Source organism: Cuculus canorus, chromosome 2, assembly GCF_017976375.1.
Source record: "Cuculus canorus isolate bCucCan1 chromosome 2, bCucCan1.pri, whole genome shotgun sequence".
NCBI classification, from domain to species: Eukaryota; Metazoa; Chordata; class Aves; order Cuculiformes; family Cuculidae; genus Cuculus; species Cuculus canorus.
This window is the reverse complement of record NC_071402.1, coordinates 114,959,871-114,978,617: the sequence shown is the minus strand read 5'-3', so window position 1 is coordinate 114,978,617 and position 18,747 is coordinate 114,959,871. Positions and strand designations below refer to the sequence as shown.

The window sequence follows — 18,747 nt, the reverse complement described above, 5'->3', positions numbered from 1 at the left end:
CACATTTGACTTCAAAATCACTGGTATCAGGCAGAGACCTCAGATACACAGAGAGAGAACTGAAATCCACTAAAAGCTTTCTTTGCTTTCTAACAGGTTTACGGTCACTGAAAGGTGAAGATAGAGCCTTACTGCTGAATGTGATACTTCTAGCACTGCAGCTTCTTGGGACAAGAAAATATTTGATCATGTTTAGTTGCATTCATTTTTATTCTTATTTTAAGTGGATAAAACACAGGACATTTTAACCAAAATGTCTCTCAGCGATGTGTTTCATTCTAGAGACAGCTCATAGCTTTTCAGCAATATCAGTAAAATTAAATTTTCAGACCACATACATGAAGCTAGTGGTTTATGAATTACTTAGTAACTAATTTAGCAAGTTCCCTTGCAGTGGTCCCCAGGGCAGTATTGGAGCCAAGGGACAGGAAGTGTGAGGGCTGTGAACAGTGTTGGCCATGACTGTCTCCTTCTGAGCACTTAGGTCGTAATGCCAGCTGAGCTGTGCATGTAAACTGGGTGAGAACTGGGTTCTTGCTATATCATCTCAGCGTGTTGAACTGCTAGGGCATGCTGAACATTTTGCTTGTACTGTCTAAGCCAGACCAACCTGGGTAGCGTTTTATTTTGAAGCTGTATTTTCTCATGCCTACATGTCTGCCTGTGCCTGTAGCCAGCCTTCATAGGAGCCTCAGAGGGGCAACCTTGAATGAAGCCTGGGCAGGTCCTCATCCAAACCTCTACTGCTGCAAGCTGCTTTTTCACAGCTTCAGTCGTAGCTAAATTTTGAAGTCTACCAAGAAGACCAGATTCTGTTGACACCGCTCATTGTCACCATTAATGCCTACAATCTCATGGGGCTTACCATGAGTTCCATAAGATTTACCTAAAGGTTGCTGATATTTAGCTATTCTGTAATATTTTTGGCCCAAGTTTCTCATACAGCCATATTGATTGCTCTTTTAATAGGCATTGTGCTCTACCTGCTGCCTATTTAGTCATGAGTTAAAACCCCCACATACCAGGGCTGATATATCTCATGGCAAAATATACAGCTTCTGCATCATGAAATGGTTGTTCTTTAAATTAGTCCATGACCTCTTATATATCCTTTGTGCTCCAGTGTGAAAATCCCAAACTCCCTTCCCTTTAAGGTGTGCTGTAAGGAGAAGATAAAAAAAAACTGAGTTTTTGCAGAGTGAAAATTTGTGATTGAATAGTCCTTGTCTTAGGCTCTTCTTTTCGTGCTATTAGACTAGTGTTTTCTTAGGCTTACTGACTAAACGAGACAGGAAAGCCTTGAAGTGAATTTTGTGTGAGCCATGGAGTCATTACCACCTTTTCAGACTGAGTTAGTAAGTAAAGGTTGAATTAGCGCTTTGCTGATCTGGGGCCTGATTTGTCTCTAGATTGCACATCTGAAGTCTGTGCTGTAAAGTGGGAAGTAATAATAGCTCTGACCTCTGACTGATGGGACCTGAAGGACAGTGGTATTAGTTGGGCAATAAAGAGCAGAGATAAATAAATGTGCAGAGATGGGAAATTGGTTAATTATAATGACATAGAGGTAAAATGAAGTTTGGCAAAAAAAAATAAAAAATTGAGGGACTACTGTAAAAACGTTGCAGAATGATGTTAGAATCTTCTTTCTCGAACTAAGAATAATGAAAACGCCTTTGAAATGGGAATATATAGTTAATTGATATAATTTGAGTGTTCTTGCAAACGCAGCTGTCAGTTTTGAACTTTTTTTGTTTTCTCTACAGCAAATGAATTTTTGAAGGAATTCAAAGTTATTTTGCTAAGACATGACATAACTCTGTGTACTGCCTTGCACCTGGCAAGACACCTGAAGTAGCAAATCAGATGCTGAAGAGCATATATCACAGATGAGGAAAACCTCCTCTAAGCTTAGAGATCTCCTGTGGACAAAGGAACTTGCTATTTTCTCTGTCCCTATGACCTCGAGTAACAAGGTGCTAAAACTTTTGAGAAACTTATAATATTTAAGTACCCAAATCCCTTGAAAATTCCAGTTCCAAGGTAATACAATCAGTAGTGTAATACTGAATCATTCTGGAGCATGTATAACTTAGTGATAAGCTTCTATTTACGAGATATAGAACATGATAGTAGGAAATAGGGTAATAAGATGCGTGTGTTAAAGAAAAGGAAGAATGCAGGTTGCTTGTAATGGACATGGATCACAAGAAACTTGTTGTTTTTCTAGGCAGTCATTCCAACACATGGTATAAATTCCAAGGTTCCATGTAAGACTGGAGTTGATTTAAATGGATCTTGTAAATTGTTACTTCTAGTAAAGCAGTGTGTATTTCACATAATAGTGGATTGCCTTCCTACTGATAATGCTTCAATGATATAATTGACTTAGCAGTTGAATTACAGCACTAAAAGTAAATTAATGAATCTTTAATTATGAGCACTTCATTAGCAAATGAATTTCTTAGACTAACAACTTGACTAGGCCTGTCTCAATTGATATAATTCATTAACCCATATAAGAATCCATATTAGTTATGCTTAACTTACCTGAGTGTATCAGGCAGGAATTCTTTCTCAATATAAAAAAAAAATTATGAAATCACTATTTATAGTCCGTTAATTAAAGAGCAAATTACTGAAACAGTGTAGATTTCCTACTTAGTATAGTATAGTCTCACTGATATTCAGTGAGCAAAGGATCATCCAATTACTTCATTTTTCTCTGTTCTCAATGACCTGTGAGTTCCTGAGAAATGGTGCGAGGCCAGCTTTTTCTCCTCCTGAACAATCCTGTGCCACCACTCACTCTTCTGAAGGCCTCTTTACAGGCTGAATTGTTGCTTAACAGTAGCAGACATCTGCAGGTTTTGGAATGGGCTGACACTACAACACATTCGTCTGCCTTCTAAATTTCTTTCTCCAGTACAACAGGCAAAGAAGAAACAGATCTGTGATTGTTGTGGAAGCTTGTTGCCCAAGATGTGAGACTGCTTAAAGCTAGCAATACTAAACATTAATTCTAGAAGTCAGTTTGGAATAATGAAAAATGGAATTAGCAAATAAATACTTTAAATCCAGATTAGAGTAAGTCTGAATTCATTGATTTGGAGCCCAATGCTGCAGCAGAACCTAATTTTGTGAGTAGAGTATTCTGGCAGTGAAGTGAGGATGCCAATATTGATGGCATTTGAAAAAAGAGGCCTTCAGGTATCTCGCACTTTTTAAATCATATTTAGAAAAACCCAGTCATGTAGCATCTTTTGTTACTGTCATGCAGGCGAGGTCATTCATTGCATTGTGAGTCAAAAGAACATTCAAAACAGAATATCCTTTGAAATTAAAGAACTTAATTTCACTGATCAGGAAACATTAAAGTAATACGTGCATGTGGAAAAGCAGGCAAGTAATTGATACATACCTCGATAAAAACCTGCCCTCCTTGCACAAAAATAACGGATGAAACGATATTTCTCCCTACAAACAGGCTACAGCTGAGGAGCTAAATAATGATGAAACTGAAACTCCCTTGGGGAAGACTCATATTCCCAAGGCTCACTTTCTAATCTGTGGAAGAAGTTGTGTGGAGAATATATGGCTGAAGAGCTTTCAGATGGCTGCGTAACACTCTCTACTTTCAGAATGCTTCCAGGCACTGCACCCTTTCCTAGTGTTTTGTGGCTAGTCGAGAGTGGAGGGAGCTAAAGGGTTATAATATGTGAATGTTTTTGTTCTCACTTCGAAGGACCAGTTTTGTCCTCTACAAAAAAACTCTATCCTCAGGGACATGTAAATTAAGAAGTTTGATTGAAGCTCTCAACATCAAGTGAAGATTGGGGAATAATAAATGGCAGTCATCATAGTCTTTGAACATTTGGGCTATATTTGGGATATAAGGTAAAGGATGATTTTGCATTCAGGATTCAGGGCTCAGCTTTGAGGTAGCATTCAAGTGTTTTTAGTGAAAAAATGAATTTTTTTCTTTCTTCTTATGCCAGTGTAATCGCATCTGAGCAGGTCAGAGCACCTAATCCTATGAGTTGGTGTGGGGTCATTATCCATTTGTGTTGATGTTTGCCGAGTATTTGTTAAATACGCAAGGAGCACAACATGTGGATATCTTAAGTCACTGACTGATTTTTATGAGGTTCCTCTGCTTCAAAGCAATGAAAAGCAACTGAGGAACTAAAAGTAATTAAGCAAGGGATAGTCAGTAGCCCTGATCAGAGACACAGGCTTTCTTAATGAAGTACATGTTAATTAAGAAAAATACTACTGCTTGTTTTACTGTAATTCCGGTTATTTAGACTGGGGCCCTTGAGGCCTGGGTTGTTTCATATTAGTTTTTCCAGTGCTTGAAAGTGGGTCTTCATGGTTGTGACTTGGAGATTTACAAGCTATCTAATAATTATATCACATAAATAAAAGAAACTACTTGTAGATAATTTCCAGACTATTCATGTTAAATGCTTCTCTTTCAGCCAGCTTGCTGCCAAAAAGTTTTTGCTGACATTGACAAGGTTGTGCTTACAACTTTGAGCTCTACAGCCTAAAAACAGTTAAAGATCTATTGTTTTCTTTTCAGTGTTTTCAATTAAACTGAAAACAAAGGTTATAAAGTACAGTGACCTTTGAAATGACTTTTCATTTGTGGGATAGAGTTGTGATGGTGTGAAAGCACTGTTAATAATAAAAAAAAAATATTAATAATTTCCTCAGGGGCTGCTAAGCAAAGTGTAAATTGCTTTCTGCTTGGTATCAAATTTTCATGTAAGGTACTGTATCATGGAAATTTTTTGTCTCGTTAAAATTCAGATGACCTAAAAATAATTCTACCCCTTCACCTCTGTACATTTTGTCATCTAGGCTGACAAATGTGATTTTTCTAGATTTAATCAGAGTTCTAAAATGACTTCTACTGAAAATACAGCCTGTTGGCATTCCCTTTTTTAGTCTTTGAAAAATATAGGGAACGGTGGATGTATTTGTTGGTCTTAAGAGCTTGCTAAAAATGTATGAGCCACAAAAAACATCTTTTGGGATGAATAGCAGCACCTAGTCTCTATTTAATGGAAATTGTATGTTTCTGACTTTGCATTTAGTTTCTTAAAAACACATGAAGAAATGCAGCACGAGTTTTTTGTTCCTTTTAAAGATGGAATTAGCTGAACCCTATCTTTGTCCTTCATAACGCACTCTCATCTGTGAAGAACAACATTGTTATGCAATATTACCACAAATAAATTTAGAGATTTAGCAAGAGAAGTATTAGGTGCAAATTGATTAAAACTGTATAAACATTAACACATGGGCACGCTGTGGTACATGAATTCCTCATCCTGCATATATCAGTCTTAACATCAAAACAATGGCTCTACCTTTTGACAACCCCAGAGGCAATGTACATAAACAGGTTGTGTTAAGGTCGCTTTCCCTCATCATTGCTGTTGGAGTAGATTGCATTCACAACAGTGAAAGACGTATGGTGCAGGATGTGCTGTGGTTACCTTATTGATTAGCATAAATAAAAGAAGTGAGGGTCTCCAGCCTCTGGGTCGGGCTTGTCAATATGTGAACTGAGTTTAGTTCATGCTGGTGATGATCACTCCAGCAAGAAGGATAAACAGTCCTTTGATGGTTAACGCAATCTCTAAGGGAGGTGTGCTAGTATTATTCCTGGTGTGCTTCCTGGAAAGGGAAACAGTACAAGTCCAGGTGGTTTTTTTCAGATGGGTTAACCCTTAGTGGCTTAACTTCTTTAACTGCTTGGACTAAAGACAAAAGTGCTTTTTCCCATTCAGAGTATCTCTGTTTGTTTAAATGCAGTCAAGCTGAATAATAAAGGTTACTTTGGCTGGCTCTTCCCGGTATGGAATAGTTTGCAATAGGTACCATGTTCTGCAACACCCCATTGTACTATAATTGGGTCGCAGGGGTCTACTGGCCCTTGTGACTGATATGTTTTTAATTCTTATATTATGGTTTTGACTTCCTCTTCATGTTCTAGGTGTCTTTTAAATGGTTTTCTCTTCTGTAAAAGGACATATTCTCATGGCTTATGGCCGTAACATTCTTGCAAATTAGGCAACAGAACTGAATCAAATGGAGTTGTTTTTCTTGTACAGTCTCCTGCGCCACCCCAAGGTCCTGTAGTTTCTCCAGTATTAATAATTGGTCTAGTGGTATATTATGGAGGCTAAGGTGGAACGTGGGAATCATCATCTGAGGTGCTGTTAGAGTAACCCCAAATGTCTCCATCCCATTCCTTGAGGGATGCTATTAACTTTCTAATTTGAACGATGTCAGGCGGTTTTAGAGCTTGTGTTAACATCATTTCAACACCTTCTCCTAATTTTTGTTCTTTCAATTGAGCTCCCTTAAGTTGTTTCTGCTGTTCTATTTTTATTGATAGTAAAGGTTTGGTAGATTTATGCCTCTCAATTTCATCTTGTGGATCTTGTATTTTATGGGTTAATTCCACTTTTTCCTTATATGCAGCTTCCAGACATTCTCCTAATATTTTACAAATCATACCTTTAACCTTTCCATCTTTAGTTCAGCCTCTTGCAGCATGTAGCTCCTTCTCCACAGCTTCCTAGTCAAACTAATTTTTATGAGCACAGTCTTCTGTGAAGGCAAGGTTTGGTTGAATAGTATGTTTTTGTAAGTAATTGGTGACACTTATCATCCTGCTGAGTACACGAATTTGTCACGGATGGAGATTTTATGAGACTTTGATTTAGCAGCAACTTAGAATTTCTTGAGGTAGATCACAAAATTGGAATATATGTATATATGATTTCTATTAATGCTTAATCATCAATTGATCAACAGAGTGATTCAACAAGATCTGCTGTAATCAAATCAGCAACTTACAGATTCAAAAATGCCGAGGTTCACAGTACACTTAGTACAAGGATAAGTCAAGTCAAATCACACACACGGAGATATGCACACGCATATAAGAGATTCAGGCATCCTAATACACAGAGGCTGACACCACCAAAATTTCCCTCTTTTCAAGATTAGTGATCTCTTTCAATGCATCACTTTCAATGCATCCATGTTCTCAATAGGTGATTGCTGAGCTGTGAGAAGCCTAGCCTCGCCCTGGTCCTCATCTCAGATGACCTTGAAGAGCATCCCAGTTTATGGGGGGATGCTGAGTGCAGCCTGCTGTTTTCCTGGAGAGCTCAAAGGGTCTCACGTAGGATCACTATTTATAGGATCATAGATGATTCACTTTGGTCAGTACTTTTTAATTCATTTTGGCACAGCTCAGATCAGAGAATTCTGGCATTTTCCACCAGTTATACATGTCCAGAACTTCCCAGATCATATAGTTCTGGTATTGTCCAGCTCAGGCTGTAATCACAGGTAGCAGCTGTACCAGGTGGTCAAGGAGGTGACTGATAGTCACTCTTTTGGACACAGGGAGTCCTTTCTCAGGCACAGAAGATTCAGGTGCACTAGGGAAGTGCCTTAATGTTTCAATTCACTGCATTTCTACGAAGGTGAGGGCACAATGGGAACTCTTTCTCCCGACATACCTGGCTTACCCTGGATCAGCAAGTAGCCCAAAGAGGAGGTCACAAAGATTTGGGGGGCCAAAGATTTTCCTTAGTTCACAACACAGCTGTATTGTTATTGACTATAGCATTGCCATAGTATTTCATGAGTCTGATTAATATTTCCCCCAAAGAATTGTCCGTTTGTTGAGAGGAGACTGAGTTCTTTATGTCCCTTTGACTCTTTTCTGCTCTTCACCTCAAAGATGTCAAGTAACAGCCATCGAAATTGTGTTGCTTTTGTGCTAGTTACCTGTTTGCTACAAATACAGTGGTGAGCAGGTAGGTACCAGCTATCTGTGTGGGACACTTGAGTTCTCCACATGGCTGATCTGTGCAGCATGAAAAATAGCCTTGAGGTGCAGAGCATCAGGTCCTGTAGATAATTCTCTGCTTCCCTGGTTCCAGAGGGCATGCTGAGAAAACTGTTTATGATCTCTTGATCTTAAACTGTATTTATGATCACTTGAAAGCCTTAGATACCAGGTGACAGTGAGCTTCTACCTAATCCTTGTTCATCCTTGTATATGCAACAGCTTATGCTTCCATCTAATTTTGATAGAAGAAGGAAAACAATCCCCCTCAGGTTGGCACTTTTTCCTCATCTTCACTTTTGGTGGTGGAAGGTGGAGAAGAGATCCTCAGATCGTACTTTAACTACTGAATTACTTCTTTGTCAGGGAAGTTTCAGCTAGGATGAAGAATTGTTTCCTCACTGAAATTACCATGTTTATCACAGTTCTCAGCTCACAGGCAAAAGATGCGAACAGTGTAAGACACATGAATTTCAGTATTTGTTCATCAGTCTTTTGATCTTCCTTTAAGTTGGTGCTATTGGACTGTAAAGATGAGTTTGCTGTTCTTCAGCGCTGTTGGTGGGTTAACAAGAAAGCAGGCAAACCTTTCTGCTAACCGTCCATCCACAGTGAGCGGTACAAAGGGAAAACAACTTGCAAACCCAGCTTCCAATGTCCTCTGGATTTAACAAAAGGGTTCAGAAGGCCCAAAGCAAGAAGTCCTTTTCTTTTCCATATTTTAATTCCTGCTGTTGAGATGGTGCTTTATGCTGTGGAGGCCTACTTTGGTGTTTGTATGTCATTCATAGTTCCCCAAGGGGAAACTCACAGGGTGAATGCGTCCAGATGGGCCTGCCAAGTAATCCTGGCTGCTCAGCAGGGTTCCACCTTCTGTGGAGTGACAAGAGCCTAAAGAGATGAAGAGGGAAAGCAGCGTGAGTCCATACCAGGAGGTGAAGATGCAAGTCCTTTCCTCTGTATAGATTGTCCTTGAAGGGAAATGCACTTAAAGCTGTACCATGAAGCAGATGTTTGAATTATGGTGTCAGCTGAGGTGCTGCTCTTTTTAAGGTCAGTTTTAACTGTTGACACAGCGCAAAGGTGCATGTAGCTGTCAATTGTTTCTTCTGAAAATTTGTTCTGCTTTAATAAATCGGAGAAATTCCTTGTTCTAGCAAAGTCCAGAACTAACAGATGGCTTATATGTCGGGCATCAGCAAATCCTAAAGCTGTGGGCATGACCCCTGTCCATGTGCTGTTGAGAAGTCTACCTGCTTTCCGGATTACCTCACCCAAGAGTTTGGTGTTTTCTGTACCAAAACCAGAAGTATAAGCTCTGCTTGCTTATAATATGCTGTTGTTGGGCTTAAAATCTCTCTTCTGTAAAAATAATGGAGATTTAATGTGTTAGCTGGTGGTGTTCATTGTGTTTTGGAGATCATTCAAGCTACCTTCTAACTTTCTAAATATTCAGTTGATGAGGCTGGGCAAAGCCAAACTGTGCTCTCTTTAGGCATTTAAGCCTTCGTCATCTGTGCAAGTGGAAGTGCTGTTATTGATTTTGGGTGACAGTGGGATTAAGGATGTATTTTATCAGACTGCTAATGGACCTGTGTTTCAGATTAGCAAGGAAAAAGTCACGAGGTTTTGTTTGAGATTAAACAGGTATTGGGATAAGTTGTTGTACTCAAACCCAAGACAGCTTTCTTTTTAAGTGTCTTTAGCACTGTACGTCATGACCTCCTTGATGATTATCAGCATGAAGCTGCATCTAGCAATAGTATTCTCACCAGTTATCATTAAGGTTTCACACTCATCCAGCATTTCTAAAGGGAGCAGTAAGGCTTTACAATTGAATATGAGAGCAGGAATACACAAGAATGAACAGACTATAGCAAGAAGCAGAAGTCAAATGGAGATCAGATCTTGTGTTTATATAGCGCCTTTTAACCTAGAGCATTCCGTGAGGATTACTGAATTTATTTAACTGTTCTGTTCGGCACTGCTTCTCTGTTGTGAGTCACATCAGGGGGTTATCATTGCTTAGCCTTGCTGCACAGTAATCATAGTGAAGGAATGGAGCCAGGCTTCCCATGCTGAGGACCCTGCCAGACTTTCTAGACAAAGAGTAGAGTAACTGTGAAATACGCTGACAAAGCAGACTGGAGACAAGGTAGGCTAATAGGGCTAATGCTGTTGCACAACTGCTGACTGCCGTGAGAGGCATGAAGAATTTTATATCACTTGTGAAGCTGTTGGTATTCCTTCTTTCAATATAGATTTTTCTCACATAATCCCATGCTCTGACGTGCTGGCTGGATGTGTCGTCTCAATAATGTTGGAAGACTGGGGAAATTCAGTGAAATGGCTGTATTTCAGTACTGTGTCTGTCAAGGGAAAGATGTTGGTTTAAACAGTCATGTGTTTAACCTGTATTGAGCACAATTATAAATCTTGCTGCGTTTCACAGTGGAGCAGCAAAGTAGAGATGAGGCGAAACACTAAGAGACACTTCAGTAACTGCCTGAGATCCGCTGTACCAATGATGCAATTAAAATAGTGCCATTAAATTCACATTAAATACTTCTACAAGGAATGAATTTAGGAGATTGCTGTGGGTATAAAGCAAGATTTCAAACTGATCATTTAAATGTTTTGATTGTTGGATATGATGATGCACAATTTCATGAGTTGACCTGCAGTTGGATTGAATCCCTTTCCACTTAGAAAAGATTTCAGGGACGTCCCATTGAACTGACTGGTCACCTGATATAGGGAGTATTTAATCTTGTAGCAGTAATAGTGATTTGATTGCAAGTGGGGATCAAATAAATTTTGAGATGGGCTAAGCACCTGAATGAAGGTAGCAGATATCCTTTCTCAGTTTTGTAATTCTTATTGTGCTTTGCACCACTGTTATCAGAACCATCACTTTTAGCTAGTCTAAGGAAAGAAATTAAGGATTGAATTTGTAAGCAAAGCTGCTTTCCTTTTTGTGATGGTCTTGTCTTGACATAGTCAGAGCACATTGACACAGCTGTGTGAGAGGGAAGCAATGGTAGCACTGGTTTGCATCTGTTCCATGACTGGTAGCATCTGTTTGATGATTAAGTAAAGGACTTCAGCTGTTAGAGCTGTCAATCCTGACACCTTTGATGAGCACTAAAATAAGTCTGTGCTACCAGGAACTGCTCGGGTTTTTTTTCCCCCTGCTTTTGATTTACTTGACTTTTTGTGTCCTTGCTGATAACTACTAGAAAGGCTAATGCATTATAAACTCTGAAAAGTGAAGCAAGCGGCTGTCATTTTTTTGCACAACAGATGTTCCTGATCAGGAATCAGACAAAGGATCTCATCAGTCTTCCTCTGAGAAATTTAATTTGTCTACTCCATGGCACACCAGCTACCTCCTGTCTAGTGACTGACGTGCCCAAGTCCTGCTTCATTTTAGGATCAGTTCCTTTAATCTTATAGAATCAATAGGGTTTTTTTCTGTGCGAGAGCAAAGAGAGTGGAAAAAGGGAAATTGCTTCATTGCTTACAATGTCAGCAATAATGCATCATAATGAAGAGTATCAAGGACATACTTCAAAATAGAAAACCCAAGTACTACATTTTAAGAGAACTAGAAAGTACTCTATGAGCACTTTTTATAAAAAATAGTAATTTACATTTGATGCTTTTTCTTTAGTAGTTGTAAAGCTCAGAGATAGGGATAAGCAGCATATAATCCATCAGATTCTTGGAAAGGAATTTAGAGAGGTGGAGAAATGAATATATTTTTTAAGAAAAGTTGTTTTCTGTGGTTCCACTTTTCCACTTCTTAATCATACAAGTTGTCCAAAATGAGCAATTACTGAGGGTTTTGCTTACTTTTCCATTTAGTTTGATAAAACGGTTTTGCTCTGCTTATGTTTTGTACTGATGGATGGCCACTGCTGGAGATGTGAATTCTGTAGTTAGTCTATAGTTCATTTCGCAGTTACTAGGCTAGCAAAAACCAGAGTTGTTTTGGCTGTGTGCAGGTCCTGACTGCCGCCCCAGTGAGGGGCAGTCATTGCTCACCCTGCGAAAAAGGCTGGAGACTGTGTCCCATGTTCCTATCAATATCTGCCAAAGACTTGCTAGAGGGAGAGGCAAGGGAAGTTCGCCTTATCTTGTGCGCATGGTCAACCCTGCACAGAAATGGCAGCTACTGCTGCTGTCCATAGAAATGGTTGTGTCCATGGCCACAGTCACATCTGTCAGTCCTGATAAATAAGCAAACTGTATTTGAGAAGCTCATCACAGTCCATCACTGGTGAGAGAGAAACCACTCATATGACTTCTTTTCCATTTGGCAGGTTGACAGGACGGAAGTGATTCGAACCTGCATAAATCCCATCTTCTCCAAGCTGTTTACAGTGGACTTCTATTTTGAAGAAGTGCAGCGGTTGCGGTTTGAAGTCCATGACATTAGCAGTAATCACAATGGGCTGAAGGAAGCTGATTTTCTTGGCGGCATGGAGTGCACTCTTGGACAAGTAGGTATCGATGCCATTTCCCCTGCTTGCCTCTTGTAATTTGTATGTATATGAAATATATTGCTTTGTTAAATGACTGATAAGTGAGATTTGTCATTCATGACAACAATTCTTAATAGGTGCTTTTAACAGGATAATTGAGAACTTCTGCTGATTTGATTTACTGCTGTAGTGTAGCTTCAATTCAGCCAGTGCTATAGGAAACTGAGCATTAGTGATTGGCCTTGTACATTAAGAGCCTGGGCTCACTACACTACTGTCGAGAAATAAACTTATTTGGGAGAAAGTTATTATTCCTAACGTTACATGATATTTAAAGCAAGTTCCAAGTGCAAGGAATGCTTACAAATGTACTTTACTCACATAGGGTAGTGCCTAGTGATGTGGCAAATAGAGAGATAAGGTTGGATTCATTTCTCTGACTCTCAGTCATCCAAAAGTTAGGTGTGTGGACTAAGTTATTCTTCTGATTTGCATCTTTAGTTCAGTGGAGAGAAACAGACAGTTCCAGCAGTTGATTCATTCCACCTGAGACACCCATTGTAGATTAGGATAAATTGCCTTCAGGAGATACCTGTCTTGCCCCATCAGTTATCATGAGAGTCTAGACAGCTGGCTTAGAGTAGATACCTAACTTTTTAGATAACTAAATTTAAGAGTGATGAATCCTACCCACAGGATCGATACCTAGAGGTCATCAGAGCCAGACCTGCAGTGATTTCCTATGTTGCTGACCAATAGCACGCTATGGTGTCCCAAGTATCACAGGTTATTTCTGACTGGCAGACTTCCTGTTATGCAGGGTCTCATAACACAGATCTTTGCTCTGTCCATAAAGACAATGCCAAGGATGGTCTTGGTTTTACTGAGCTGAGACCAGGCTTTTACCAGTTTATATTATCCTTTGCAGTCCTTCCGCAGAAATTTGTAATCTGAACATGGTAGCTTTGGCATGGAAGATGTTGCAAAGCGTTTGTTTCTGATTTTCTCACCTTTTGTTGTTGCCCTTTCAGCCCCACCACACATGAATCCCATAGTTTTTCTTGTCAAAGCCAAATAGGCCAAACAAGCTGAAAGAGGAAAAGCCCTCTCAGTGACAGAACTAATATGGAATATATGTATTTACTAACTTGGAAGTTCAACGTGAGAGTATTCTTATTTAGGATATCTGCAGTGCACAATAAAGTCTGTTCTTTTTGACAGACTTTTTGTGGACGTGATCAATGAAAAGAAATTATCCCATAACACTAAGGAGAATGAGAAACAAAGAAAAAAGTTATTACAACATTCTTCTTGCTTAATTGGCTTGAAAATGAAGGGGGGGGGGGGAGTGTCATTGCTGCTGCCTGTAGCATAAATGTCTTTATAATTATTTGATCTCTATAAATAACACAGCTGGGTTGGTTGCAGTGTAATTTTGATGGTAACCAAGAAAAAATAATAACAGTGTGAAATCTGTTCACAGTAATGTAGCCTTGAGGACTCTGATCTCATATTTAGACTTGGCAGGGGGTGGGGGAGAGGGAGTTCTTCCACCCTCTTTTTAATTTTTTAACTTTATGTAATTCCTCAACTGATTTTAAACCCCCAAAAATTAGCACAGGAATTGTCATCCATTCAGAGCCATTTTGAGGAGTCCGTTTTTGAAAATCCTGCAGCACAGGCTGTACATACCAAGCTTACACTCATGCTTAGCTGTTTGGTGTAACTACTGCATTTTTTCAATGATGATGATAGAAAAGTCATGGCTTTAACATAAATTCATTGCTCTACATTAATGTCTGAAAGAACCTGATTTTGCATAAGAGTACATGCTTGCTTATCAGTTCTCTTTCCTGCATAAAGTAGGTCTTATTTGAGACATGCAGGAAGGCTGTAGATTTTTAGGAATAGTATGAAGACAGCTTCCCTCCACGCCCCATAAGAATTTGCCGAATTCTATTGCGGTCTTCTAGGTAATAGTTAATCTGACAGAGATTCACTGCTAACTGTACCTGTTTGTAGATCATCATTTAGACATGTAGTAAACCTGCTTTTTTGCCCAAATTATGTAACCATCCTACCTAAAACAGGAATTAATAGGAATAATAAGTGCTGGGTTAGGCAATAGCATCATTATACAATAAACTGACAGAGAGAAGCAAGTTACTCTTTCTTCTGATCTATCTAAATCTTACATGCAGCCTGCACAATAGAGACAAGCCTATTGGAAATTTGAGGTCTTGGATGTGAACTGTGGAGAAATGCATTCCTTCAGAAGGTGTCATTATTAACAGTCTCCTCCCAAATGCTGTGATAAATCTATGTACCAAGAGATTGATCAGGGTAGTAGCTTGTAGGCTATTAGATCCTGAGCGTACATCATATAGTGACAACCCACTGGATTTGCAGCAAGACGTTTCTACTTCTCTTGCCAGAACAAGCCAGTTCTATGCCTTTATGGGGAAATAACTGTGGTTAGCAGCATCGTGGCACTCCATTCCTGGATGCGAAGAGTAGGTGCATCGATGGGCATTTGATAGGCCACGGTATTTAAATATAGTAGGACAAATGGCTGTGGGTAGATACCTGTGAGTATAGTTAAGAAAAAGTCCATGCACTAACTAGAGACATTCACTTAATGTGGTTTATTTTGCCCATCAAGCTCAAAAGTTGCCCTTTCAAATAAAACAATACCAAATTATCTCTTGAATGGTTTGAGTGGGAGGAGGTTTAAGTCAAGGTTTTTGGGGGGAATTTTTTGTTGTTTTTTTAAATACTAAAAGTCTGTTCCTTCCACTCAGAAACACTCTTTATATTCCAGTTTCCCAACTTATTCAGAGTCCTGGTAATGTGCTAGTTTGCAAAATGTTAGCAAATATGTTCTGTGCAATTGGAATGCGAGTTAAATCAAGAGAGCCCTGAAATATTAGAGAAAGTACTAAAGTGGAAAGTGCAAACAAATTTTTCTCAATTAGTAGCATCGTCTTAAAATAAGGTCTGCAATTCCATGTCATTTATAAAATGGAATTTCTTAAGAAACTTTACATCAAGAGAGTATATCATACTCCAACCAATTAAGCTGTCCATGCTGTATTACTTAAGTAAAGTAGCATTGCTGATTGGTAAGCTAAGATTCATCATTAAAAACTACGCATTTTAAAAATATGTTATTATTTTTCATTTTTAAAATAATTTCTAAGTAACTGCGTAAAACTGATATTTAATAATACCATTGTTTAACAGTGAAATTGTACAGTCACACAGTAGCTACTTAAGTGAGGATGCTATACTGTCCTCCCAGAGATTATTCTGAATCTGAAGCATGTTTGTGAAATTATGAGAGTTTTTAAAAAAAACAACTTAAAAGTGTTGTTCTCTAAAATGCAACAGACCATGAAATATCCTTTATACAGATGTGTATATGAAAGAAGTTGTTTGGAGTTTACCTTTGGCTTTGGTGTAGTTTAGGAATATATCTATAAAAAGAACAGATGAATCCTAGCAAAGTTAACATTTCTAGTTTTTACCCTAATTTTAGGTATCTCTGCAATGAATTGCTACCTGGGAGACATTTCTTATCAGAATTTGAGCAGGCAACCAGCTTGTTCTGACAAAATCTGTTAATTCTTGAGTTCAAGGCTCAGTCTGGATAATTTCATCCCACATGAAGTAAGTTTGAGGATGATATGATTGAGAAACCTGTGTAAGGCTGGAAAAAAAGAGACTAAACTGTGATAGAACAGCAGGTACATTTCAGGTGAGCCTAATGAAAAGCTGAAATTGCAGTGAAAATTTAGTGCAGTTTACTTGAAATGGCACACAAAGAGGTAGCATAGACATTTGGGAATGTGTGCTCTTCCTGTTCAAATCATAAAATAGTTAAAGTCAGAGGGGACCTATGGAGTCTCTAGTTCTACCTGCTGCTCAAAACAGATTACAGCAGTTTGTGCAAGGGCTTGTCCGGTCCCATTCAGAATCTGGCAGGACCAGAGAAAAGCAGGAGCATAATGAGTCCTCACTCCTACGTCATGAGGAAACATGTACAGATACTTCTAGTAGCCTTCAAGTGGCAAAAAAAGTCTGAAGTGGAAAATCTGAAGTAAACAAAGCAAGGATGATGTAGCCACAGCTGCTCTTGCTTTGAGGGGAAGGGAGCAGCCTTTCCGAGCTGCTGCTGTAGATGACAGATGTCATCCTCTGGAATGGGAGTTTTGGGATAAAGCAGTGGTATGGCACTGTGCTTTCCATTAGAACAGAATTGGCTTGGGATGCTCCATCAGGCTGTGCGTCTGCCCGGTAGCCTTCTAGCTCTTTTATTCACTCTTAATAGTTGCTGTTCTTTGCATAGATGCTGGTAAGCAGAGGCACCTGTTTATTTTTGTAGTGATAAGCACTGAAATCACAAGCAGTATTATTGAAGTGCCATTTTGGGGCACTGCCATATAAAAGTAACCTCTTGCCTTCATATAGAGGCTTTACATGCTATGAGTCAGTTTATCCTTGGTTTTGGTTTTACAGATGTTGTCTGTAACTGAAAAGAGCGAATTCTTCCCCTTTTCTCTCCCATTTATGATTCCCTCTTCCCCATCCCTAGGCAAAGTGTTCAGGCGCTCCGCTCACCCAGACTAATCACTTCCAGCTGAATCCCAATCAAATCACTGAATGTTTTGTATTTCTGCTGCTTTTTGGTTGCTTACAAAAATGGCGATTGATTGTTTCAAGGGGCAAGACTTAGATTTATTACTTTTTTTATTTTGTGGTTTGGGGGTTTTTGTCCGTCAGAAAACAATGGAAAATAAAATCTGAGATGGACAAACACTGTCAGAAATTTGATAGCCTAGTTTTCATGGTATTCAGCTTGGACAGCAAAATGCCAAACCAAGTCCTTTTCTATTGATGTGTCTTCATGTGTTCTGAGCCTCTCTAAAGCTCTCTTATTGGAATTCTTCTGTTTTATATTCCATGTACTTTATAAAGCGTTGAGATTGCATCACTTAGTATGGTAAGGGCTCAAAGTTTTTAATAGCCAAAGATAAATTTTTAACCACACAGGAATGAAGTATTAGGAGGGTGCCTTAGGAACACTTTTTTCTTCTGAAGTTTCACCCAGAAGTCTCAGCCTGATCTTTAAGAATTCACAAAGATTATTTCAATGAATAGTCATTTTCTGACAAGAACTAAACAAACCTACATTGCCAAGACATTCGTGATTACTGCTGAGCTGTGCCTGCAATATCATTAAATTATAGGAACCAGTACAGTTGTTATTTCTTAAATGTTGTGAACCATATCAGCTCTGCATTGTGGCAATAGCCTTTGTGGCTTTTCTTTCATTACTTACCACAACTGGTCTTTGCCATTTTCAAATTTGTGGTCCCATTCCTTATTTTGTTTCTTTTAATTTACAGAAGCGTTAAAATGTTGTTAAAATTCACAACTCCCTTACTTGCCCAACTAGTATCATGAGTGAAAAAACCTGCAGAAAGTAGCATGAGTGAAAAAACCTTGACATCTTTTCCTGTCAAGAACCTTTTCAAGTATTATTTAGAGATTCAGTATTTCCCATACATGCATTTGTGTACAAATTATATTGAAAGTATTCCTTCTCTCTGAGTATTATTGTTTCTTGTGTGCTTTTAATAATATGTGCCATTAGCAGATTACACAATTGAAAATGTTGACTGAATAGTTCAGTTTCTGCCATTGTAAATCCCCTTGCTCTTGAACTGGAGAAAGGCTAAAAGAGCCATGATTGCACCTGAATTAATTAATTTGTGATAGTCTGTATAAGAATATTTGTTTAATAGTCCATCGACTGCTTCTGTGGTGCAGATGACATAGGACTAATTTTTTGAGTCCCTAAATCTCATTAGACGGCTCTATGCCTCCTTAGGTATCTAAATAGCTTTAAATACTTGCCCTTTGATCTCCTCCAAAGGAAGTTGCTCAATTAATTAGTGGAATGAATAATGTACTTTATTAGATATGAATGTCATTTTCTGCAGGGCTGACTCAGAGCACAAGAAAATCAGTAACACTACTCTCTGCCCTAACTTTACCTGACCATTTAAACATCTCAGTTGTCTCCAGGAAACTTCATTTGCCATTGCAGCATGATCTCTCAAGCTGTAAGATGTTCTGTTCTAGGTGATTCTTGCCAGTCAAAGTTAATGGAATTACTTGTATAGTTCTTACTGCTGTTTTATAAACTTTATCTTTTTGTACAGAAAACTGTAGCAGTCTTTAGAAAAGTAATTTAAAATTTGGGTTGCCATTATAATGAGTTCTTATTATGACTAATTATAAAAGAGCTGCTACACGACATACTAATTAAATTCAAAGACCTTTTTTGCTATTGATAAGCTATTTCCCCTAATA

At 38.7% G+C, this 18,747-nt stretch overlaps 1 protein-coding gene across 3 annotated transcripts in view; it reads left to right on the top strand.

The window, feature by feature from the left end:
* CPNE4 (copine 4) overlaps window positions 1–18,747 on the top strand; it is a 229,275-nt gene that overhangs the window by 103,152 nt on the left and 107,376 nt on the right. For all 3 annotated transcript variants that reach the window (XM_054058280.1, XM_054058281.1, XM_054058279.1), the window contains exon 3: window positions 12,208–12,387. In XM_054058280.1, coding sequence (XP_053914255.1) covers window positions 12,208–12,387 — 180 coding nt within the window. The remainder of the gene's footprint in view (window positions 1–12,207; window positions 12,388–18,747) is intronic.